The sequence below is a fragment of the Micromys minutus genome (assembly GCF_963924665.1).
Source record: "Micromys minutus genome assembly, chromosome: 10".
Classification (NCBI taxonomy): domain Eukaryota; kingdom Metazoa; phylum Chordata; class Mammalia; order Rodentia; family Muridae; genus Micromys; species Micromys minutus.
In genome coordinates, this window is record NC_137979.1 from 24,183,850 (window position 1) to 24,209,226 (window position 25,377).

Genomic DNA, 25,377 nt, shown 5'->3' on the forward strand with positions numbered 1-25,377 from the left:
TGTATCTCTGGCCTTGCAATGTGTCTTGATCACAGTAGCAGTTAAGGAGTTTAAACAGGAATGGATAAGGTCAAACACTTAAATCAGGTTTCCCTTCTAAATCTGGTTTTTTTGTTGTCACTGTTTTGTTTTTTTGCTTGAGACAGGGTCTTACTATGTAGCCTAGCTGGCCTTGAATTTATAATCCTACTGACTCAGCCTTCAGAGTGCAGGGATTATAGGCATATGCCACCACACATGGCTTTGATCCTGCTGTACTTACAACCTCTCCATTCTACCTCTTGTCTCCTACATGAATCCATCATAGTGTCCTGCCTTACATACTGTGAATGGTTACCTCATGGATGCAAGCACATAGTAGGAATATTAAAAAGTTTCAGGGGACCAGGGAGATAGTTAAATTGGTAAAGCACTTAACCATTCATGCATCAGACCCATGGGTTCAATTCTCAGAAAAAATTAATAGTTTAGGGCTAGACAGATTGCTTAGTGTTTAAGAGCCTTTGCTGCTCTTGCAGAGAACCTGGATTCAGTTCTCAGAATACAATGACAGAATACTCACTACAACATATAACTCTTGTTCCAGGGTGGTACTTGGTACCCTCTCTTGGCCTCCTCATGCACCAGACACACAGTGCACTTAAATACATGCAAGCAAAACCCTCATGCACATAAAATAAACTGTAAGAAGTCAATTCAAGAGGCTTTCCCAGGATAGTGATGTACTTTAATCTTAGCACTTCAGAGGTAGAGGCAGGTAGATCCGTATAAGTCTGAGGCCAGCTTGGTCTCAGGCCAGAATGAAACAATGATCTCAAAACAAACAAATAACCAAACAAACAGGCTTGAGTCAGGAAGAGAAGGTATGGCAGACCAGGTTGCCATCATTGTGGAGATGAGTTTTGGCCTCATTTATTTGTTAGAGATGCAAAGGGGAGTCCTGAATGTGTCAAGTCCTGGGTAAATGTATGCTGTTGACACAGGCAGTCATGTCAAGGATCTCAGCCTCAGAACCATGGGAAAATAGCAAAGTCTACTCCACCCCTGTAAGGCTCAGAGGGATGGCAAAGCCTTCCTCTGGCCTATGTGTGAATGCTGATAGTATATGTGTAGAAAATATGCACCATAGCTGCCCCTCCCCCCATTGTTAAAAGCTTGAAGACTGCTCCCCTGCAAAGAGTGCTCCTACTGAGATGATCTAAACCTGGCATCTTGATCCAGCTCTAGACAATAAACCCTGCCTTTTTGTTTATTTGTACATAATAACCCTACCTCAGCTGTGAACAATAATTCTATTGAGCTTTTCAGATGCTGTTGTGGAACACATCTGATGGGGACATCAGAGAGCCCAGTCCACCAGATCCTGGGGTGGGGGTAGGGAGTGGGGAGATGGTGCAGAGGTATGTGTCTCTGTGTATCTGTGTCTTTTCTTAATTCCCTCACCACCCCCAGTCAGGTCTATTCCTGTGGCCTACCAAGGATGCAGCAGGTGGGACTTGCCATATTTTGGAATATAGACTAATACTGAGTTTTGGGCACTTCTTTCCAAGGCAGTGTTTGTGCAAGACAACTGTCCCTTCAGTATATTAGAAATCTGCTTAGGATCTAATCTGTTTGTTTAAAAGAGAAACAGAATAGAATAGAATGGAGAAATCTCACAATACATCTATCTGATGAAAGAAGACATTATTTCATGAAATTTCTATATCAAATATATGTATTCCTAGTCTCTTAGAATAATTAAATAATAAAATAATTAAATGTTTCTGTTTGGACCAGCAAATAAAACTTGATAAATGTTACTATGAGTTTCTCTAGCAAACTACAGGGATACCAAAGGAGACAACCAGAATGGGAATGAGACTAAGGCCTTCCCAAGTAGAGAACTGACTGATTGGAGGGAGACATGGGACTTAGAAGACCTGACCCCTGTTCTCTCTGATCTCCAGGGAGACAAAAGGAGCAGGTGTGTTCTGAATGGTCTCCCAAAGGGGTAACTTAGGCCAGGAAATTTCTGTTCACTATAGAAAAGACAATGGCTCACAGGACACTATTGAAAAAAGACATCCTCAGAGATGCTGGAGAAGGGTTCTGATGTCATGTGTCATATGCCTCCTCTTTCCCATACTGGGGATTGAACCTCAGACCTAATACAAGGCAAGTGCTCTCCCACTGAACTACAGCCCCAAAGCATATGCATTCAAAGCTTTGTATTGAATATGAGAGCTCCTGTGGACATAGGATGGTCAGCCCTCTCTGCCCTTAATAACTTTGCAGTGGTCCCATGTGCCCTTACTATAATACTTTAGCTTCTCAGCAGCTCCCCCATTTCTTCATTCTGACCTCTGTCCATCTCTTCATTTCCTGCCCTGTTCTCTCCCCAGTCACACCAGGCAGGTTGCCATACAATCTGCCATGCACTCTTTCTGTGCCCACATTCTGTCTCTTCTATCTGGAGCAGCCTGCACATATTTCTATCTGGGACAGCCTGCACATGTTTAGAGGCTTTCCAACCTCCTCAGTTATTCATTAGAGCTCATACAAGAGTTACTTTCTCTACGTATTTCCCTTTAATGCCCAGTTTCCTCCTGGGTTTCTGATCTCTGCAGTGGTTGGTTCTTGGTTTAGAGGTTGGTAGTGAGGGGGTCCAGAATCACATAGACCGGAATTCAAATCTTAGCCATTATTTACCAATACTATGTGCCCTTGAACAAAATACTGTCTTTGTTCCTCATCACTGAAAAGATAGGCTGACCTGCAGGGTTACTGTGGCAGTTTGAATAGGTCAGTGTGAAATGCTCAGAACTCCTGGTGTGTAGCAAAGACTGTATATATAAGTAGTTAATGCTGTCACTTTTCTTAATGTAATGATCACATTTATTACACTTCTGCTGTTAGTTTATAGATATGTCTTTTAGGCTAGGAGGGGTTTGGAGGGCAAGTCCTAGCTGTTTATATCTTTATATCCACAGCTCCAAGCACAGGGTCAGGTATGTGCATAATGGCTGCTCATGATAGAGCACTGAATCAGTGTGTGCACCATTAGATGATACAGTCCTACAAGCATGGCGGATACTAAGAAATGTGAACTTTTTTTTTAAGAACAACTGGGTGTTAGGAAATTAAGTATTAATTTGAAGATACTGTTAACAAAGCTGTTGTGATTTTTTTTCTCAAACCAAATGCCTTTCTGTTTTGCATAAAGTTTTTATTATTGTATTCATTAACTATTGACAGATGAACAGAAATTGCTAAAAATAACAAGTATCACCATTTCTAGTTTTGCATGGGTGGGTCTTTTACTGGCAGTGTGTGGTAGGAATTATGTGTGAAGTGGTGGCTGTGCAGCATTGGTGCCAGCAACACCTGAAGTGTAAGCATTGGTGGGAATGGGACTTGGCTACTACTTCAGGGTTTAGAGTGTGAAGCTAAGTTGCAAGGCTGATAGGCTTAGCCTGGGCAGCACCACGTGGATGGAGGACAGGGGTGGAGCTAAGAGATTTTTAAGCATCTGGCCCCCAAACTGCAGGGAACCCCCTGATGAAAGGAAGGATAATGGAGTTGATTCACTGGCTGCTGAGTGACCTTGGACAAGTTTCCTGGCCTCTCTATAAGACTCTAGAATGATTAATGATAAAGAGTACCATTACTGCTATGAGAATTAATAATGTACATATAAAATATTTTCACAATGCCTTGATTTTACAAGTCCTCAAACATTACTTAAGTCTCCCAACCCATATATCATTCCCAGCTGAATGTGTTGCTGCTGTGATAGCCATGGACCTTGGACCTTGAACTCATACCAGTATCGTTTTCTTAGTATGCGATAATATCAGAAAGCTAGAAGGCAGCCGGCACACACCTTGATCCTAGTACTCAGCAGAGGCAGAGGAGGACGCAGGAGGCAGGAAAGAGGCTGGTGGATCTCTGTGAGTTTGAGGTCAGCCTAGTCTACAGAATGAGTTCCAGGATAGTCAGGGCTACACACACACACACACACACACACACACACACACACAATTGCTATCTCGAAACACTAGGGGGCAGGGAGGAACTTACCAGAACTCTGTCTCCTCCTACTCTCTACTGCCCAATCATGTATCACCTTGACATGTTGTAATCTTACCTGGACGCCCATCTCCCTCCTCACTTCCATGTCCACTCTTTGTATCTGGGATATGCTTTGAGTCCTTGTGGAGCTCTCAGTGGAATGCAGGGCCTCATACAAGGCAAGTGCTGAAAAAATGAGTTACCCCACCATCCAAGTTCCCTAGTTTTTCAATGGGCATTTTCAAAAAGGCACTGTGTGTCGATTACACAAGACTGGAAGTGCAGATATGTGAAATTAGGAAACTATAAAATCTAGTACTGCTATTACCATCTAATGTTTCTGGTCTTTTAAACGCATAGACATATGTGTTTACCAATATGGAAACTACACAGATGCCTTTTCTTCAAACACTGTTGTTTGTAATATTCTTTATTTAAATTACATTTTTATTTACTTTTTTTATGTTTACACGTGGGAGGTGCATGTGCACCAGGGTGTTCATGTGGAGGTGAAAAAAATGTTTTGTCAGAATTGGTTCCTTCCTTCTATGATGTGGGTTGCAGAGACTAAACTCACAGATTGGCAGCACCTTCATCTCCTGAGCCATCTCTTCAGCCTACTTAATTTATTTATTATTTTTAGTTAATAATCTTCAGGTTTTCATGCCTGTTTAATCACACACCCAATCTATATTCAAATTTATCCAATTATTCAATCAATCTCATTAATGGTTAGTGTCTGCAGTTTGTGTATAAAATATTACCTAAAATAGAAGAAACAGTACATTGCTTTTTAAAAGGGGTCTTCAAAACTGGGTGTAGTTGTGCAGACTTTTAACCCCAGCATTCAGCTGATGAGTATGAAGCCAGCTTGCTCTACACAGAGTTCCAGGCTAGCCAGGGATACATAGTGTGACTGTTTCAAAAAAGAAAAATAAAGTTGTGGGGTCAGAGGTTTGGGGTTCTGGAAAGAGAGTCAGTGGGTAGAAGTGCTTACTGCTGAAGTCTGATGACCCAAATCTGAGCCAAAGACCTGTGGTAAGAGAAAACCAACTCCTTAAACTGGCCTCTGACTTCCACATGACTCGGCACATGCACATCTGAACACACTATACTGCACATCATATATTTTTTAAAACATTAAAAGTTACTTATCCATCCACATTTAAAGTAGGTACTTTCACTTTTTGTCTTCTAGTTGGGAGTGGTGGCACGCACCTTTCGTCCCAACATTCAGGAGGCTGAGGCCAGTATGATCTTCATAGTGAGTTCCAGGCCAGTCAAGGCTACATAGTGAGACCCTGTCTCAAAAAAAAAAAAAAAAAAAAAAAAAGCTAGAGTCTACTAGACTTAAAAACAGTGGCTCTGCTCTCCTTCCCCAAAACAGTTCTACTTCCTACAGGCAGTTGCTTTTCAGCAGTTTGGTTATTTTTTGGGTATTCATTGTGAAATCATCAACCAAGTAACATGCATATATCACTTCTTTGAAACTTTTAAAAATGTTTACTTTATGTGTATATATGTGTGAGTGTGTATGTTTGTGTACTAAGTGTGTACTAGAGCCTAAGAAGGCCAGAAGAGGGATTGGAATGCTTGGAACTGGGGTTAGAGATAGTGGTGAATCAGCCTGTGGGGGCTGGCCATCCCAAATTCCAGACCACACCTGCACACCTGCTGTTCTCTTAGGGTGGTGTTAGGTTTGTTTAAATCACCTTTTGATGTTTTCATAACAAAGATTAGGTAAGTTGTTTCCTGTAGCTGAATTCTATAGTATCTCACTATGACTTCCCCTTACTGAGAAATCTTTTTGTTTCTCTGAAATTAACAATTGAATTGGTACTTAAAAAAAAAAAAAAAAAAAAAAAGACTTGTTTTAAGGATCAAACCCTGGCCTCTCTAGGCTGTCAAACCTTCAGCCTTCTACAAAAGCACTTGCCACTGTGCCCCAAATGCAACCTCAGTTACTTTGATTGTCTTTATGTTTTAGGTCTTTTATCATTAGTTAAGATACAGATTCTCTGTAATTTGTCTAAATGTCATCAAATGAAAATGACCACCTTATTCTGATACATGGCTATTCTATCAGCAGCTTTTTTTTTTTTTAAAAGACAAAGTCTTACTATGCACCTTTGGCTGGACTGAAATTTATTATGTATCCAGGCTGGCCTCAAACTTCACCTGCCTGTGTTTTTCAAGTGCTGGAACTAAAAGCATTTTTCACAATAATTTTCCTACCTTCTTAAATGTTTACAAAATTTATTTATGTGCATTTTTGTGAATATATATTATTTGTGTGAAGCAGCCCTCACAGGCTAAAAAGGGTGTTGGATCCCCTAGACGTGGGATTACTAATGATTGGGGTCTACCCAGATGGATGCTGGGAACCAAACTCAGATCCTCTGGAAGAGCAGCAAGCACCCTTAACCACTGTGCCATGTCTCCAGCTCCAGCTTTCTTGATGTCTTTTAATTAGTTAATTATTTTTGGACAGAATATTACTATATAACTCATGTAACTCTGGCTTTGAACTCTTCTGTCTGTACTCCCTGCTCACTCTGTTTTCTTAAAGCAACAGTCTCCCTGAGCCTTGAGATGGGTTTGTTTTCTTCCAAACTGTTAGGCTGGTGCCTCAGACTCCACATCCTGAGGCACCTTCTGAAAAGGGGACATTTTCTTTTTTCTTTTTTGAGCTGAGTGTGTATAAGAATGTCTTTATTCTGCCCTCACAGTACTGTGGCTGAGTGGTGACTTCTGGTAGAAAGGCCAAAAGATCTCGGAGGTACCTTTCCACTGTCTTCTGTCTCTACTGTGTCTACTGATTGGTCAGGTTCTGGTTTTTGACCTTTTACCAGGAAACTGTTTTTCCTCCTAGAAATAAGAACTTCTGTTTCCCTCACTATTACAGAATTTCTTCTCTTTTTGAGACAGTCTTACTCTATAGCATAGGCTAGCCTTAAACTTGGAATCTTCTGCCCCTGCCTCTTGAGTGATGGGGTTTCACTTTGTGCCATGGTTCCTGGCTGCTGTTACCAATTGTCCTTACATTGTTCCACTGGTCATTATATAGGTCATTCTGCCTTTGAATATCCAAATTTATATCCGATTGTGATTCCCCTGCTGCACTCTGCGTCCATTGCACGCATCTCTCTGGAACTCGATTGTTGGAAGTTGACCTTCTACTTCAGTCTGCTTGGTTTCCTTTTTTTCCTCCTAGTTTCTATCATTTCTCTTTTTCCTCTACTTTTTGGTCCCTTTAGTAAACTTTGCCTTTCAATGTTTCTAAGGAGAGTTTGTTTTTTGAGACGGGCTTCCTGTATAGGATAGCCCTTTGTGGCCTGGTACTTGATGTTTAGCCCCAGCCTGGCCTAAAACCCATAGCAGTTCTGCCTCAGTATCCCAAGGGCTGAGATTACATGTTCAGGTAAGATTCTCAGGACAGGCTGGAACTAAATATACAACTCTGGGGCTGAGCTTGAACTCCAGAGCCTCCTGCTCTAGCCTGAGTGCAGGATTGTAATCTGCTTTAGCAATAGTTCTCTGTTATAGGTTGAAAGTTGCAGTGTTTTCTTTTGTCAGTTACTGGGTGGTGGTTTCACAATTCTAATTAGATTGACACCCACTGAACTGTTCATTTTAATGGGGTGAATTTTATGGGAAGTGAGATATACACTTCAGTAAAGCTAGGGTTAAAGTACCTTTAAGCATCTCTGTGTTTTATAGTAGGTTTTTCTCAGTTGTCAAGTGGTTCTAGTCTATCTACTCACCAGTGAATGAGGGATTAGACCCCAAATTCAGGATACAGAGGCAAGACACTCACTAGGAGTCTGAGACTAGCTTGACCTACTTAGCAAGTTTTCAGGCTAGTCATAGTGTGAGACACTGTCTCAAAATAAAACAAAAACAACAATAAAAGAATAAGGGACTAGAGCTGGGCTGCTATTCAGGAGGCTGAAGCAGGATCACAGGTAGGAAGTATGTCTGTACTACAGAGTTGGTTCAAGGTCAGCCTGAGCTAGACTCTGTGAGGGGATGTGGTGGGGTGGGGTGGTTTATAGCCTGATTGCTCTCTGTCTCACTATGGCCTGTGAGTCTAACTATAACATACATTGGCCAGGCACTTTTATGGGGTGACTCTGTGTGATCTGTTCACTTAGGCTTGTTAGCTTTCCCAGGGAAGACTGTTCTTTCTCTTTCTGGAAGGATATGAAACTGGCTGCTAGCTAGCATTGTGGAAACTCTGGAGAAGGCTGTCCTTAGCCACTCAGCAAGGAGACACCAGCTGCCCACTTAGAGTGAGACATTCTCACTTCTAGCTGCCTGCCATTTTCCAGTCTATACTCTACAACTCTCTGGAGAGTTAGGCCTCTGTCAAGATGGAAGAATGCCTTTTTAAAATGACAGTAGTGGACTGATTCCCACATACCTTAGCCAGTTTCAACAATTACTAACTCAAGACAAATTTTATTTGTTCTAAACACCACCAATTTTCTCTTGTCCAAATTATTTAAAAGCAAAGCTTGACATTTTATCTATCATTGTGCATTTTAAAAAGATTTATTTATTCCTTATTTTGTGTGTATGGATGTTTTGCATGTCCATTTGCACACCATATGCATGCAGTGCCTGAGGAGGCCAGAAGAGGGCATTGGATCCTCTAGAACCAGCTCACAAGATGGTTGTGAGCCACCACATGTGGTGGAGGTATGTGAGTGAAACCAGGGTACAGGGACTGAAACTGGGAGAAAGCGCAGTTCTGTGATGATGGTCTTGTAGAACGTGACAGGGAAGCAGAAGTTTATACATTAGAAAATGAACATTGTTCTGCTAGTCGCTTTAATTGTGTGGGACTTTATTCCTGTGTATTTGTCCAGGTAGCAGCCTATGAATGTGGAAACTAGCATATATTTCAGATCAGACAACTCACATACATATAGCTATTAGGGATGACTAGTATGCAAACCAAGTCTCATACTGAACCAGGTTTCCTAAATAGCCTAGCGTGGACAAGGGCTGAAGTCCACAGTGGTTAAAAATACTGATGCAGTAGACCAAAGTAGTGCTTTGTGTTTGGGTTGTTTAAAAGGCCCAGACTTTTATACCCAGTTCTTTCAGATTTTCACTTTGTGTTTGACATTTTCTATACTTTACATCTCTTGTTGTAACCAGATTTAAGGACGAACTGAAGGAAGGAAGGGCTTGTTTTAACTCAATCTGATAAAGACTGTCATCCATTCTGGCTCAGAACATCAGTAAACACATGAGGTCATGTTAAGGCTGCAATCTGGAAGCAGAAAATTGACAAAGTGAGGTCAGGCTGTAAGGGCTAAAGGCCACATATACCATCCAGGATCTACTTCCTAAAGTTTCCATAACCTTCCAAAACAGTACCACCAGCCATGGACCAAGTGTTCAAACACATGGGCCTATAGGGGACATTTTCTATTCAAACCACAGCAATTTACAACTATTGAAAATTTTTACAGTGGATGCTTTCTTCTGAAATTATTTGGAGATGTGGAAGAATTACTGCTTTGGAGGAGAAGTGAGGTTATAAAATTGTGCATACATATGTCTCATAAAACACAAAGAGCTAACTAATATTCTGAATCTTTGGATGAAATACGTATGCATACATATATGTCTCTTACCTTGTAGGCCTTTGCCCAGTTTGATGCTGAAGGAGATGGGACAGTTGACGCTGAGAATATGTTGGAGGCCCTCAAGAACTCCAGTGGAGCCAATCTTCAGGGGGAGTTGAGTCATGTCATCAGACAACTGCAAGCCTGCTCTCTTGTTCCAGGTAGGTGCTCACATGAGTTCTGAAGGCTCAAGATGTTCTTTTAGAACCAAAGTGTTTCAGTTAGTAGTAATGGCATCTAGGATGAGCCTCATTGGTTATGGCCCTACTACTGCACAAAGCCGAGAACAAAAATAAGCTTTGTTGTGCTGTAGACTGACCCAGATGTGGCACTGGGTCGAAATCAGTGAAATCATCACTTTCTCAACAGCAATGGCTGGACAGTTTTCTGCCCCTTGGTCAAGAAACTACCTTCAGTAGATTGTCTGGTTTACTCCCTTAAGATGCATCCCTGGCCCGTGCTGCATGTTCTCATAGTATTCTGCCCCCCTCTTTTGCATAGCTCTTCTTTACTTTCTTTTTTTCTAGGCTTTTTCTTCTTCTTCTTTTTTTTTTTATCCCTTTGGCAACATAACATCTTTGTAATTGGTTAACTCATTTCAATACTGTAAGCCAGTTTAGAGTAGTGACCTCTTTTTTTTTTTTTAAAGATTTATTTATTTAATTTACATGAGTACACTGTAGCTATCTTCAGACACACCAGAAGAGGGCATCAGATCCCATTACAGATGGTTGTGAGCCACCATGTGGTTGCTGGGAATTGAACTCAGGACCTCTGGAAGAGCAGTCAGTGAGCCATCTCTCCAGCCCCCAACCTTCTCTTACTTTTTCTGTGTTCTCACATTTTATTTTTTGGCATGTGGCAAACATTTTATTGTTACTTTCTAAATATTTTACTGTTAAACTTTAGTAATTTTTATAAAGTAAAAACTGCTAAAAAATTAATCTATGGTACTTCTACCTGTTGTACACTCAAATACTGCCTTTAATTTTTTTTTTTTTTTTTTTGCCTGTTTGTTTTGTTTTCTTTGTGTTCATGTTCTTGATCTCTCTTTCTCGGCCGCCTCCCCTTGTATGCACTGATGCTAGAACCTATGGCCTTATACTTATTAGGCAAGCACTGTACAACGTCACTATATATCCAGCCTGGTCTGTGTTTTCAGATGATTTCTTTGGTGACTCAGACTTATGTAAAGACAGCATCAGAATAAATCTACCCTTCATTTTTTTCCAAGTGAGATGCTAATTCAATTTGAAAGGGAAATAGCATTGCACATCATCTGACCTAAGAATTTTGCCTGCTCTGTACACTAAGTGACAGTACTTAGTGTCTCTAGGGCAGAGGTAAAGACAGGATAGACTTGGCAGATGGTATGAATCTAATGGCTGTTAATCCTTCTGACTCACTGCCAAGTGATGTATTGAGCCAGGGAAGGAAAATGTATGCATCTTAATGGAGAAATAATGTTTTGTTTTCTTTTATTATATAATTCTTATAGGGCGTCATAGGTAGCATGTATTATTTTTTCTAGGGTCATGGCAGTTAAGCTGAATTTTCAGTTTTGTTTAGTTAGCATATCTTAGCATTTATAATCACTCCCACCTTTGCATTGCAAATATGTGGGTAGTATTGTTTGGATTTCTCAGATTGTGTGTATATGTATGAGTGTGGTGGGGACTTCATAAATGCTAGGCAAACATTGTACCTGTGAGCTGTCACCTGAGTCTTAGAGAGATTTTGCAGGTAGCGTTGAGAAGGGAATCCACCAGTGGATGATGTCTGCTGCACTGTGTGCTTGATGGAAGGAAAGTCTGACAGTCAGTGTCCAGATCCTGAAGTGGTCACATAGTACACTCATGACTCAAAGTTTTCAACTTAAAACTATGTAGCAGAATCACACATAAAAGACTTGTCATAGTCTCAAGCCTTTGTAAGCTGAGGTCATCTCTGTGTAGTCTTGTGTAGTTTCCTAGTTCCCTCTCAAATGTTCTTCCACTCTGAAACTTGTTCTTGTATCTCACTGTTGATACTTGGAGTTCACTGAAGTCCATTCCTTTATAGAGCCTTCCTAAAACTGAAAACCTTTTCCAATTCAGCATTGTATGTGTGTGTCTGAGTGTGTGTGTAACTCACATGCACACATACAACAGTCTGCTATTTGTATGGGTTCGGAGCAAATTCATTGCAGTCTCAGCAGCCTCGTCTCCCTGTCGGAATGGGGGAGGGGTTGTCTAGATTTTGAGTTTTTAGAAATTGTCTCTCTCTGGGGTTTGAGTAGGGCATATAATCAAAATAGGCTACTTTAAGTATAGAACTTCTTAGCATCTTGTTTTATTCAAAAAGTTACTGCAGGGTTTTATTTTGTTTTGTTTTTGAGCAGTTTGGTAATTTTATTTATATTTTTTACATTTATTTACATTAATTTACATTAAATTTACATTAAATTTATTCACATCCCAAACATTTTCCCCACCAGCTCTCTCCTCCTTGAGTCCTTTCTCTATCCCCTTCACCTCTGAGAGGGTGGGGCCTCCCTGGTTATCCCCCATCCTGGCTCATCAAGACTGCAAGATTAGGCAAATCCCCTCCCACCAAGGCCAGGCAAGGCAGTCCTCTGTGTACTAGGGGCCTGGTCCAGCCCATGTGTGCTCTTTGGTTGGTGGCTCAGTCTCTGAGAGCTCCCCAGGGTCCAGGTTAGTTGACACTGTTAGTGTTCCTGTGTGATTCCTACCCCTTCAGGGCCTTCAGTCCTTCCTCTGACTCTTCCAGTGAGTCTGTTCTGCTATTAAAGACAAGTTTCCTAGAGACTGCTGGTGTCTTGACCAGAGGCTGTTCACATAGGTCACTTGAACGTATGAAAAATTGTCAAATAATAAAATTATGTGAGTTTCTTGTCATACATTATGAATCATTTAAAAATTATGTGTGTGGTGAGGGGGACTACAAGTATGTCTCTGCTTCTGGAAAAACTGCCATGTTTAATCTTTGCTTACTTCACCTGGTGCTCCTGGACTATATTAACCTCAACTTGAAACTCATTAATGTAGGTTGTAAGGCACCAGAAAAGGAGTCTAAACAGTGGCAGGTGTGGTCTGTGTCATGTCTTCATAAGATTACTTGGGATAATTGTACATGGGAATCAGGAGACATTCAGGAAGTCACTTAGAGCATCTAAGTGGGACATCTGAGCAAGAGGTGCTGAGACTGAAGAGAAGATGGAGGATCAGGCTTCAGCTGAGTCATACATTGGGGAGAAGGACCTAGAATGGCAGGGAGCATAAGGAGGGAGTGGAGGAGTGTACCCACCCCGCCTTCTTCTTGCTATCTTATGAGTCACCCGAACTTCATTTCCACCCTGTTGTAAAGCAAGGCTGCCTGGACCTTTGCCACCCCTGGACAGCATGCCACATCTCATTGTATTGTGAGGGCCACATGAGACAGTATATGCCAAGTACCTTACACCACATAAAATTCTGCCAGAAATTGTAGCAACAGCAACAGATGTTTTGTTCCGGCTTTGATGTGAACACTAAGATCCAAGGGACTGACGCCTTCTTCCGGCCTGTGTGGGCACCAGACATGCGTGCAGTGCACACACACACGTGGGCAAAACACTCATAAATATAAAAGAAAAATAAATATTCTTTAAAAATATTTTTTCCTAACTGCTAAACTATCTCTAGTCTCTGAAATTCTTAAATTGAGATTGCAAGAGGTTCTTTTTTGTGTGTGTGTGTGTGTGAGGCTCAAAATTTCAGTGATGTTAATGGCTGCTTTTAATTTAGCCAGTTCAGATAGGGCAGCAGATAAAGGATGTGGGAACTATTGTGGTTTCACAAAAAAATAAACAAAAATAGATTTTATGTCTCTAGGTTTCATCGACATATTTTCAGAGTCAAAGGAGGGCCTTGGCATTCACTCGTCAATGATACTACGCTTCCTGCATCGCAATCGCATCTCCAGCATGGTGATTCCCTACCCAATGTTAGACCACTGCAATAACATGTGCACCATGAGGTCGTCAGTTCTGAAGGAGTCTCTGGATCAGCTGGTACAAAAAGAAAAGGGTATGTGTGTGGGAGAGTTTCCTGAAAATACTCTCCTATTATTAATTCTAGTGTTTAGTAAAGGGTGAGCCAGTTCTTTGTTGCCTGTATGTCTGAAATACTTGACCAGCTTGTAGCCTAAGAATGTTCACCCTGCCTCTTTGTCTGTGCATGTCTGATGACTTGAATTTGGTCCCCAAAATTTTGTATAAAAAGCAAGATACAGTGGTGCACATCTGTAATCCCAGCATGCACAGGAAGTACCAACAGGAGAATCAGCTGGCAGCTAGCCAGCCTGAGTATCTGGTGCGGCAGCAGAAACAAGAGAAAACCTGCCTCTCAGAAAGGCAGAAAGGAAGAAGTGACTCTTGAAATCTGTGTTCTGACCTCCACATGTGTGCTGTGTGATGCACACGGAGAACCACCTTCATTCAAAGGGAAAAAAAAAAGATCAGATTCTCCCAGCAAAAACATAAGCAGTCAACATAGGCATTCCAGGAGCAAAATATATTTTCTATCATATTAATGATGCATTTGGCTAAGGTTTTGTTTTGTTTTGTTTTTGAAACTATTCTTCGTCAGTTACTTAACTCTTTGTTCCATGGCAGTGAACACCCAAGTAAATATTGACTGTTATAAGCACATATATTTAGTTGTAAATGTATAAACAGTATATGACTTGATTTTTCAAAATAGATTTTTAAGAAAGGCTATTCACCAGGAAGAAAATGGGAGAAGGGAAGACTAGAAAATACTCGGAAATGTAAGTGGCTTAAAAAGCCCCATTTGAGCCAGCAAGTTGGCTGAGCAGCTGAAGGCACTTATCACCAAGATCAGAATCCCGAGTTTTATCCAGAACACACATAGTAGAAGATTTCTCCTTTTCAGCAGCTCTTGCAATTTGTCCTCTTGTTTCTACAGCTGTGTATGCACTATGGCATGCGCTTACCCACACACACATTCAAATAAATAAGTAATCAAGCAAGCAAATAAATAAATAAATATGATTCAAAAGTAAAAGCATAATTAAAGAAACGTAAATGCAAAGTATTCTTCCCTTGGGGTGGGTTATAAAGATACCAGTTATGGCATCACAGTGTAATCAATGAGAAGATGGGACAGTCATTTGTTGCATTCAATATTAAAAAATAAAAAAATGGCTTAGCTTATCTCTTTATCGGCCCCACGCCTCACTCCGAGGGTCCTTAGTATAGAGCTGTGCACACCTTTGTCGCTCTGTCCGAGCCGCTACCCGGTTTATGTGTTCAATTCTCAATCCACAAACCCTCTACACAACAAGATTACATCAAATAGACAAAGATACAAACTGCCCTTTTATATGAGATATTAGACCTATAAAATCCTTAATGTTCATAGCTGTTTAATGCCAATTAACAGCTGGATCTATCTGGTCTTTCTGGACTTCTATATTGGACGTTTCTCTCCCCACCACCCCCAGTCCTCTGACCTCTCCTCCCTGATCTTTCTTTCTCCATCCCCATTACCCCCACCCAGTCACTGGCTTTCCTTTATTTTACTAATTAAAATGGGAAGGTTCAGATGAAGTCACTTCTAGAGTAGGCCGCCCTTCTTGGGTTAGTGGAATTAACATTAAAATACAAACGGCTTCAGGACTATCTATAGTCCTTGGCCAATGGGTTTTTTGGAAGAGTGTTGGTTTTTTTGAAACAGGGTTTCTCTGTGTGGCCCTGGTTGTCTGTAAACTAGGGTGGCTTCAAACTCGGGGATCCACCTGTCCCTGCCTCCCAAGTGCTAGGATTAAAAGTTTGCATCAGCACCACCCAGCTGGAAAGAGGTTTTTAAGGAATGTTAGGTTTTGGTGCCTAAGGGTAAAGCATGTTTGTGTTAGCATTTTAAGTGACCGTTTCCTTTTTGTCTTTGTGAAATAACTAAGCTCTGGTGTTTCCTTGCAGAAAGCCCTGGAGATCTAGCCAGAAGCCCAGAGATGGACAAACTCAAGTCCGTTACAAAGTGCTATGCTTATATAGAAACGTCCTCCAACCCTGCAGATATATACAGGATGACAAATGGAGAAACCTCATCCTACTGGCAGTCAGATGGTAGTGCCCGCTCACACTGGATACGGTGAGTAGTATATGCTTTATTCTTTTAACATTTAGAATGTGGCCTGGAGATAGCTCTTCTGGGAGGTATAAATAAATGAGGTTTTACTGTAAATGAGGGTTTATTCAGCTTTTTGGATGCAGTTTAGAATTGCTTCTTGGTCAGCAGAAGGATTTTGTTAGAATGTTCATATTGTCTATTCCTGTCTATACTAATAGCTTGAAAGTAAATATAAGATTATACTGAGTGGCTATATGGAGCTTTAGGGAGGCCAGACAGCCTTTTAAACACATAGCTGGCATCCAGGATAGTCATTTAGAAACCCATCTTCACGTATACCAAATGTAATGGTATGTGTAAATACCTCCAACCTGCAGACATAGGGAAGAATACTTTGTACTTAAATTTCTTTAACCTGTATATGTCTGCAGGGTTGGAGGATATAAATGAGATATGTTTGTAGCCCCACCAGTGCTTGGTCTCTGGAAATACTGGTGGTTTCTGTGCTGTTTTCCAGTTTGAAGATGAAACCAGATGTCGTGCTTAGGCATCTGTCCATTGCAGTGGCTGCCACTGATCAGAGCTACATGCCACAGCAGGTGACAGTGGCTGTGGGAAGGAGTGCCAATGACCTGCAAGAAGTTCGAGACGTGCACATCCCCAGCAATGTCACTGGCTATGTGACACTGCTAGAAAATGCCAACATCAGTCAGCTCTGTGAGTCCAACAGTTGTGGGCTGTGATGGAGGAACAGTAGTCATTCTGTTTTAAGCCTTAAGAAGGCCTCGAAGTTTTGAAATTTGATTTGCTTCTATTATACCTGCGGGACGGGGGGGGGGGGTCATTATTATTGTATCTACTAAGTAATTCTAAAAACTATAGAAAAGCAATAAAGTCTTTTTGTAGTTAAAACATTTTCATATTAGAAAACTTTCAAATATGGACAAAAAATATTCAAAATCATACTACACAGAAATTGTCAAATCACAGGTACTTTGGTGTGGTTCTTTCCAGACCACTTCTTGTGTTTATGAATTTGTGTGTGTGTGTGTGTGTATGTACACACACACACACACACACACACACACACACACACATATATATATATATATACATATAAAAAGTATTTTAGTAAAAACATAGAATTATGTATATTTGCGTATAATATACACAGCATTTCCCAAAGATTATAATATTCTGCTCATATTCCTTTGTATTTTTACTGTTTTGTTTTTGAGAACAGTCTCACTATATAACTGTGGCTGTCCTGAAACTATGTAGCCCAGGTTGGTCTTGAACTCAGAGATCCACCTGTATCTCAAGTGCTACTGTTAAAGGCATGTGCCTCCATGCCTTGACTTTTTTGTTTTGTGTTTTTGAGACAGGATCTCACTATATAGCTCAGCTGACCTGGAACTCACTAAGTAGACCAAGATAAGGCTTCACAGAGATCTTTCTGCCTTTACCTCTGGAGTACTGACATTAAAGTTGTGCACGCCATTCTGGGCTCTTTTGTATTTTAGTATGTTGTCATCTCATATAGTGATGATACCTATTTTTAAGAGTTCTAAAAATACCTCAATGCTAATCTACCCTTTATTTTTGATCACTTATGTTTTCAATTTTTTTTTTTTCTAAGACAGGGTTTCTTTGTCTATCAGAACCCAGGCTATCCTGGAACTCTGTAGACCAGGCTGTCCTCAAATTCAGAGATCTTCCTGCCTCTGCCTCTCAACTGCTGGGATTAAAGGTGTGCACCACCCCTGCATGGCTGTTTTCAGTTTTTTATATTATATACTTGCTCACACAGCATTTTTTAAATAAAACAGTTGTGTGGGTTTTTTTTTTTTTTTTTTTCCCTATGTCATTTAGGGAGCCAGAATGCTTCATGGCTTGTTTCATTTCTACTAATGTTTTCCTGGGCTAAGAGTACTTTTTCCTTTGTTCAAAGTTTCTGAGGCCTAGGAGGTGGTGTCTTTGTGTCTCACCCTCCATCAAGAAGTAGTTATGCTTGTAGGATAGAGGCCTCCTGCCTTAGGCTGAGCTACTCTCTTCTCAGTTGTATCCTTTTAAAGTCTTCTTTAGCCGCCTGAGCAGCCGTGGCATCTGAAAGCGAGTCTTGTCTGTGGCCTCTATTTTGCACTTGCTTGTTAAAAAGACATTCTCACAACCATCTGTGAGCCAGATATAGAAACTACAAATGCTAGAAGGAATTCTAGAAATGTCACACCGCACTTTATTTGGAAGAAGTTTTATCTACCTCACTCCTAAGTTTACACATTTTCCAATGATTTCTCAGATTCGTCAGTACTTTTGAGACAGGTTAATTCTATACTAGTTCCATTGTACACATCATTTATTTTGTCATTAAAATATAGCTTAACAATTTTCCATTTTGCTTTTAGTTATGAACTTACTGTGTGCTGATCCTTAAAGGCATTAATCCAATGTTAAACTTGTTGCTTGTGCTCAACAGATGTCCAAATAAACATAAAGCGTTGTCTTAGCGATGGATGTGACACTAGGATTCATGGTCTGAGGGCGGTTGGCTTTCAGAGAGTAAAGAAGTCTGGGGTCTCTGTCTCTGATGCCTCTGCAATATGGTACTGGTCTCTGCTGACATCTCTGGTGACAGCGTCTATGGAGACAAATCCTGCCTTTGTCCAGACAGTGCTGCACAATACTCAGTAAGTCACTCTGGTTCCCACACAGGGAGCATCCTGACTACCCCTGCATCAGGGCTCAGCCCCACTCTGATGCTCTGACTCTGTACACTGAAGAAGTGTCGGCTCCGCCTTCCTGCCTTGCTGTCACAGTTCCTCCACTGTCTTTCTTCCTTAGTTCATTAGTTCCCTGACGTGAAGTCATCCATGTTGTCCCTGCTCCTTATGCATTGGGGACAGTTACTCAAGTTTATATGGCATTTAATATTAGACAGCATTTTCAAATTTTGGCTCTTATTTTTCCTGTAGACACTGAAGTGCTTGTATAAGTTACCCTCATTTTATAGGTAGGCATCTAGTGATCTCAGAGCACACAGACAGGGCAGAGATGAGTCAGTCTGAATCTAAGTGTTTAAACTCACAGGTAAGGAGCTCTTTTTCATTAATAAGTTATATCTTTTCAAGGATACTAAACTAACTTATTCTCTGTTGAAGGGGCCCCACCAGTGAAATAGCTACACTTAGAACAAAAGCTGCAACTTCCTCTTGGCACTGGGGGATGTAGATTAGGTTGCTGCAAGTTTGAAGTTGAGTCTTTTCTTCATAGTAAATTCCATCCAGACAGGGCTACTTAGCAAGACCCTGTGTTTTTAAAATGGTGCTTCTGTAGTAAGGAATTGTTAGTGTACTGCATATGGGTTCCACGACAGAGCATATCATTAATGGCACTGCTGAGTGTGGGCCTGAAGATGTCTAGTGTTTGTTTTTATTGCTGGGCATGGTGGTTCACACCTTTAATTTGAGCACTTGGAAGGCAGAGACATGTGGATTCCTGAGTTCAAGGCCAGCCTAGTCTACAGAGCCAATTCAGGACAGCCAGGGTGACACAGCCTCAAAAAATAAATAAACAAACATCATTTTTATTAAACCTTTTAAACTTAGAGAAACATGGCAAGACTAATCAATCTTTTTGTCCCCTTCAGTCATATGAGAGTAATTTTGACCCTGATGTCCCCAGATACTTAAATGATGCGCTCCCTATAAACAACATTCTGAAAAGCCACACAGTGAGGAAAGGGATGTTTTCCTGAGATCCTGTGTGAGTTTTCTGAGTTGTCCCAGTAAAGCCCTATAGCAGGAGGATCCATTTCTGAGTTGTATTTTTCCTTTTGTTATCATATTCCTTTAGTTTCCTTAAGTCTAGAATAATTCCTGTTTTTCCTTGACTTTAATGACCTTGACCCCTCTAAAAATTACAAGTTAGGTATTCTGAAGAGTTCTCTAGGACTGTGGTGCATCTGGAGAGACAGAGGAAGAGCTTTCTATCTTAGTTTTGTTACTGGCCTTTTGCTGGCTAGCTGATTTTGAGATAATGTCTCTACATAATTTTGACTATCCCAAACTATGTAGACCAGGCTGGCCTCGTACTCACAGGGATTTGCTCACCTCTACCTCCTGCGTGCTGGGATTAAGAGTTTGTTGCTACACCTGACCCCTACTTTAATTTTTTTTGCAGATGTACCAGCTTATTACAGAATATTCTTATTGCGTTGTCCTAGTACTTGTGCAGTGTACTTTTACTTCCCTAACTTGTAAAGCCCAGTTATCTAAAAGCAATACAAAATAAAAGCTGCACTTTGAGGAGAAATAATTAAAAATGTATTTGGGTAATCAATCAGAGTAAATATTTATTTGTGTGGTAAGAAATGAACCCCATAAATGACTATGTGGTTTTTGCCTTTATTGACAGCTACAGCTGAGCATAGTTGTCAGCAGAGTCCCAAATGACTGGCCAGCAGGCAGGGAAAACCAGAGAAGCAGGAAAGTTGGCACAAGTTTTAGGTCTTAGGTTACTGTATTGTCTGTATTCGGGTATGCAGAAATTGACAGGCATGGTGCCATACATCTATAATCCCAGCACTCAGGAGTCTGGGGCAAGAGGATTTCCATGAGTTGGGAACCAGCCTAGGTTATGTAGTGAGTTTAAGCCTAGCCTGGGCTATACAGCAAGACCCTGTCTCAAGATAGATAGATAGATAGAGATAGAGATAGAGATAGAGATAGAGATAGAGAGAGAGAGAGAGAGAGAGAGAGAGAGAGAGAGAGAGACAGAGAGAGAAAGGGCTGATACTTTGCCTAGCATTTAAGAACTCCTAGGTTCAATCCCCAGGACTGCCAAAACCCAGCCAAACAAATAACCCTCTAGTCTAAATAAATAAAATGAATAATAATGGGCTAGAGAGAGGGCTCAGTAGTAAAGAGTGCTTGCTGCTCTTACAGAGGACCCTAGATCAGTTCCCAGCACCCACAACACCTGTAACTCTGGCTCCAGAGGATCTTACACCCTCTTCTGGTCTCCTTAGGCACTGTTCTTTTAATGTACAAACACACACAGATACACCTTCCCCCCTTTCTCTCTGTCTCTGTCTTTCTCTGTTTTTTTTTTTTTTTCTGTGTCTCTCATATATAAATGCATATACATGCACACAAAAATAAAAATGAAATCTATAAAAATAATAAAGGATGATCAATTCTAGAATTTTGAGGGTGGCTTCTTTGTTTGAGATAAGGTCTTATCATGTAATATAGTTTGAGGTTGGCCTCAAACTTAAGATCCTTAGCCTTTAAAATTCTGGTGGGAGCCACTATGCTTGGCTAATGATGTTTTTGTGTGTTCTTGGCATACCTTCAAGTGTTTCATGGTACACTCACATACTCAGTGCATAGCCAGCACCTAGTAATCACTTGTTACATAAATTTTCAAGCAAACATTAAGGTGAAAAAGCCAAAAGACCACATTAGGTACAGGACACACGATGGTATTAATCTGCTTAGGAATCAGTGATATTCAAGACACCTCTTTCAGTGCCATAGATCCTAAGGTCCTTGTACAAAGCAAACTGTCTACTAAATTCACACAACTTTTGGGGACAGTTCTCATGAGTCTGTCTTTTGTTCTCACCACTTACCATAAGTTCCAGGGAACCAAGGAAGCTTTTACCAGGGTGATAAAACTTCCCAAAAAGGAAAAAAGGGAAACCCTACTAAACTGCTTAGCATATAACTCTTAGGGACACGAGTTGAGTTTATATTGTGCACCAGGCTCTCCACAGGAGTACTGCCTACTAGCTCAAGAGATTCTTCAGCACAAGATTTGATGGTGCACTTTTGTCTAATATCAAGTCTGGCTTTGCTCTAATTGCATATGTTACTTCTTTAGGAAGGCACTGCAGCACATGCCACCACTGTCCCTCTCTCCAGGATCTACGGACTTCTCAACTTTCCTCTCTCCCAATGTTCTGGAAGAAGTGGACAGCTTCCTAATAAGGATAACTAGGTAAAATCAAGGTTGCTGAGGTGAACAACCTTGTATGGGGTAAAATGCATCTGTGTTCATTCAGTTCTTAAGAAAAACTTACAAGAATCTTTCCACTAAAAGACTCATCTTTAGTAACCAAAGTGAAAAGGAAAAACCCATCCTAATTGAATTAACCCTGGTATACCTCCAATATTATCTGACTTTATGAATTTGGATGCAGAGGAAGTTGGCCTCTGATTCACTTAGAAGAGATGTGTCCAAGTCTAAGATGCAAGCTTCTTCTCTCTTCCCTATTGCCTTCAGTCAGAGCATGCTTACACTCAGGGCTAGCAAGCCTAGGTGCCCATAGAACTGAGAAAAGTGCCTTAGTAACTTTATAGAATGGATCACTTGATGTGAGGATGCTCTGCTCTCCTCATTGAGCCCTTAGGACATTAATCATGCCCTGAGGTGCACACATAACCTTGAGTTTCTGTTACAGTGCATTTAGAAAGGCAAAGAAATATAAAGGGGGTAGATCTAGTAGTTTTCAATCTTTGCAAGAAAGGCACCCCTCAGCTCTGTGTCCTTCCTAGCTCTTTCCAAGGAGTCTTGATGGAGACTGCCTGCAGCAGTTCATTTATCTTTGGCTTAATAGGATGCTTTGTATCATTAAAGTTTCATAGGTGACTTTAATTTTCTGGCCCTTGGGTTGATTCTGCTTTTCCTCAGGTTATCTTAAGGATTTGATAACACATTTCTCATAAATATCTAGAGAGCACATGACAGGTTAATTTGACCTGTAGGGATTAATTGCATGGGTTTAAGCTGTCTGGTTTTTTTGTATTTCAGGAAGTGAAAGTTTTTTTCTTGTCCTTTGTAGCTGCTGTTCTACTCCAGAGGTAGAGCTGACTCTTCTGGCTTTTGCACTAGCAAGAGGAAGTATTGCCAAAGTGATGAGCTCTCTGTGTACTATCACGGACCACTTGGACACACAGTATGATGCGTCATCCCTCATCTCATCCATGGCAACTGTCAGGCAGAACCTACTCCTGAAATACGGTACATGACCTAGGCATGATGGAGATGCCACCCCTTTTAGGTGCCCTTCGGCCTTTTGTGGTCATTCTGGGTAGTGTGCAAATGGGGTTAGAATAGTGTTAGACTGGCCCTGAGTAAGTACATCTGACTACTAGTTTTTCTCTGAACTGGTAGGAGAAGGAGGGTGTCTGTCATTTCTGGCAGGTTGGCAGAAGAGGATACCCAAGTCCCCTGATAGTTCTTGGATTTTCTAGTAAGCTTGGATCTGGAAGCAATTTTGAGCACAACCGTCTTTGGTGAAGTACAAGTGTGTGTCATTGTATATGTAGAGAGACTATGTTGGAGTATTTCTCATCTGGATGTAGGGAGCTCACGGAGACCTGGTACAGAGGGATTGTTGTCTCAGAAAGCTTCTCTCTACATCCACACCATAGCTGCTCAGAGACATATGTGCACCTGCCATTGCTTTCCCTGCTTGGGCCCATCTCAGCACTTTGTAAATGACCTACCGTGAGGCTCCCAGTACTTCTCAACCAGTGCCCATAAAGCTGTTCACAGTAATTACAACCTGGCTGCGAGGAACAGCATTTACCATACCAGCCTCTAGTGGTCAAATTGTCTTCTAAGTTCAAGTGATTGTTCTTATCCTCCTCAGTGTTTCAGCCATTACAGGGATATTCCCACCATGAAGTTTGTACAATATAATACAACTTTGTGATTTATGTTTAACTTTTAAAGTCAGGCAATTGTCTTATGAATCCAGCTTCTCTCAACACTAGCAAAATCTCTGGAGAAACTGGGCCAGGAACAGGCATGGCTGGGTGGGAAGCTTAAGTGTTTTCCAGATATATTTACCATTCATATTAGGGTTGTTGGGACAGGGAGCAGAGGAGACGAGAATATGGCAGAATATGCATATGCCTGACAGTGATTAGTCTGAGCTATAGAAAAGGTTAGTGGGTATTTGCTATTTACTTATTTACTACTTTTTTACTTAGAGTCAGGGTTTCACTGTGTAGCTCTGGCTAGCCTAGAACTTGACCAGGCTAGCCTCAAACTCAGAGAGATAACACCTGCCTCCCCGTCCTGTGTCCTGGGAGTAAAGGCATGTGCCACCATATCCAACTTGTTACATTATTAAAAACGGTGATTTTTGTAGTTTATTGTAGCAAAATTTGATTTTTTTTCTTCAAACTTTAAAATTTTGCCTGGATTTATTATTTATATTATTGTTTTTTTTATTATTGTATGATAATACATACATATATGTATGTGCACATATGCCACAGTGCCTGTATGGCTGTCTGAGGACAGTTGGGAATTCAGTTCTCTTTTTTTTTTTTTTCCCATGGCTCCAGGGATTCACTTCAGCGTTTTAGGTTTGCACCTACTGAACCATCTCACTGCCCTCCTGGAGATAATTTAAAGAAAGAAGATAAAAACATTACACATTTAAATACAGAGCCAGTAAAACATATTTGTTTTTTAGCTTCAAAAGTATTTTAGGAACCTTTCCATAGTTGAGTGTATAATATTAATCTGTATATTGCGATGTGTTTGCTTCTGGAAAGGTGTTTTCTTAGAGGCCTTTTCTTAACCTTACTCAGAGATATAGGTTATGCTCTCAGTCAGGAGAGCAACAACTTCTGTTTAGTATTCCCATGATATTTGACCTTTTATTTATCCATTTAAGACATTTTAAGATTTATTTTTATTATTCTTTATGTGTCTGTGTTTGGGTACATCATATTCACACGGGCACCCTCAGGGTTGAGAAAAGAGTATCATCCCCTAGAGCTGTAGTTATGAAATATAGGTCATCATTTTTGGCGGCATCTTGCTGGTCCCTGTTTTGCCTTTTATACAGGTAAGCTTTTAGCAGTCTAGCCAGGCATAGGCCCTACACTTCTACCAATCTCTTTGTCTTTCGTGTGTGTGTGTGTGTGTGTGTGTGTGTGTGTGTGTGTGTGTACACCTAGCTTAAAACTTGCCCTGTCTTTTCGTTGGACAGGTAAACCTCTCCAGTTGACTCTTCAGGCTTGTGATGTCAAAGGAAAAGAAGATAAGTCAGGACCTGAAAATCTTCTTGTAGAGCCATGGACAAGGGATGGTAAGTGGTAGACAGCCTATTGCTAGCTGCACAGTAGGCAGCTACGTAACTCATACTCTGACCGTGGAAATTCTCAGATGTTGGTGTTTTAGTTGTGTGTGTGTGTTATGTTTTAATGTCTATTGGTGATTTGCCGGTGTGTATGCATACTCATATGTGTGCCTATTGCCCTAAGAGGCCAGTTGAGGGCATCATATCTCTTGGATGCCCTATAAATGTATAAATGGTCGTGAGCCCACATGTAGATGCTGGGAACTGAATCTTAAGTCCCTGTAAGAACAGCACTTGCTGCTGATTAGAAAGCCATCTCCTCTGCCCCTAGATATTAGTGGGTTCTGTTGTTTTGAGAAAGGGTTTCACTATGCAACCTAGATTAGCCTCTAACTCAAGACAGTTCTTTTGCCTCAGCCCCTAAATTCTGGGATTATAGGCATGAGTCACC

At 40.9% G+C, this 25,377-nt stretch overlaps 1 protein-coding gene across 2 annotated transcripts in view; it reads left to right on the forward strand.

Moving 5' to 3' along the window:
- Positions 1 to 9,722: 9,722 nt before the first annotated feature.
- Positions 9,723 to 25,377, forward strand: part of ZZEF1 (zinc finger ZZ-type and EF-hand domain containing 1) — a 95,776-nt gene continuing 80,121 nt past the window's right edge. The window contains exons 1-8 of one of the 2 annotated variants that reach the window (XM_080923670.1): positions 9,723 to 9,853; positions 13,565 to 13,759; positions 15,673 to 15,844; positions 16,341 to 16,540; positions 18,300 to 18,510; positions 21,707 to 21,823; positions 22,668 to 22,846; positions 24,837 to 24,935. In XM_080923670.1, the coding sequence (XP_080779796.1) occupies positions 9,760 to 9,853; positions 13,565 to 13,759; positions 15,673 to 15,844; positions 16,341 to 16,540; positions 18,300 to 18,510; positions 21,707 to 21,823; positions 22,668 to 22,846; positions 24,837 to 24,935 (1,267 nt within the window). In that variant the 5' untranslated portion in view covers positions 9,723 to 9,759. Of the gene's footprint in view, positions 9,854 to 13,549; positions 13,760 to 15,672; positions 15,845 to 16,340; positions 16,541 to 18,299; positions 18,511 to 21,706; positions 21,824 to 22,667; positions 22,847 to 24,836; positions 24,936 to 25,377 lie in introns of both variants that reach the window. The other variant, XM_080923669.1, reaches the window with a different exon arrangement.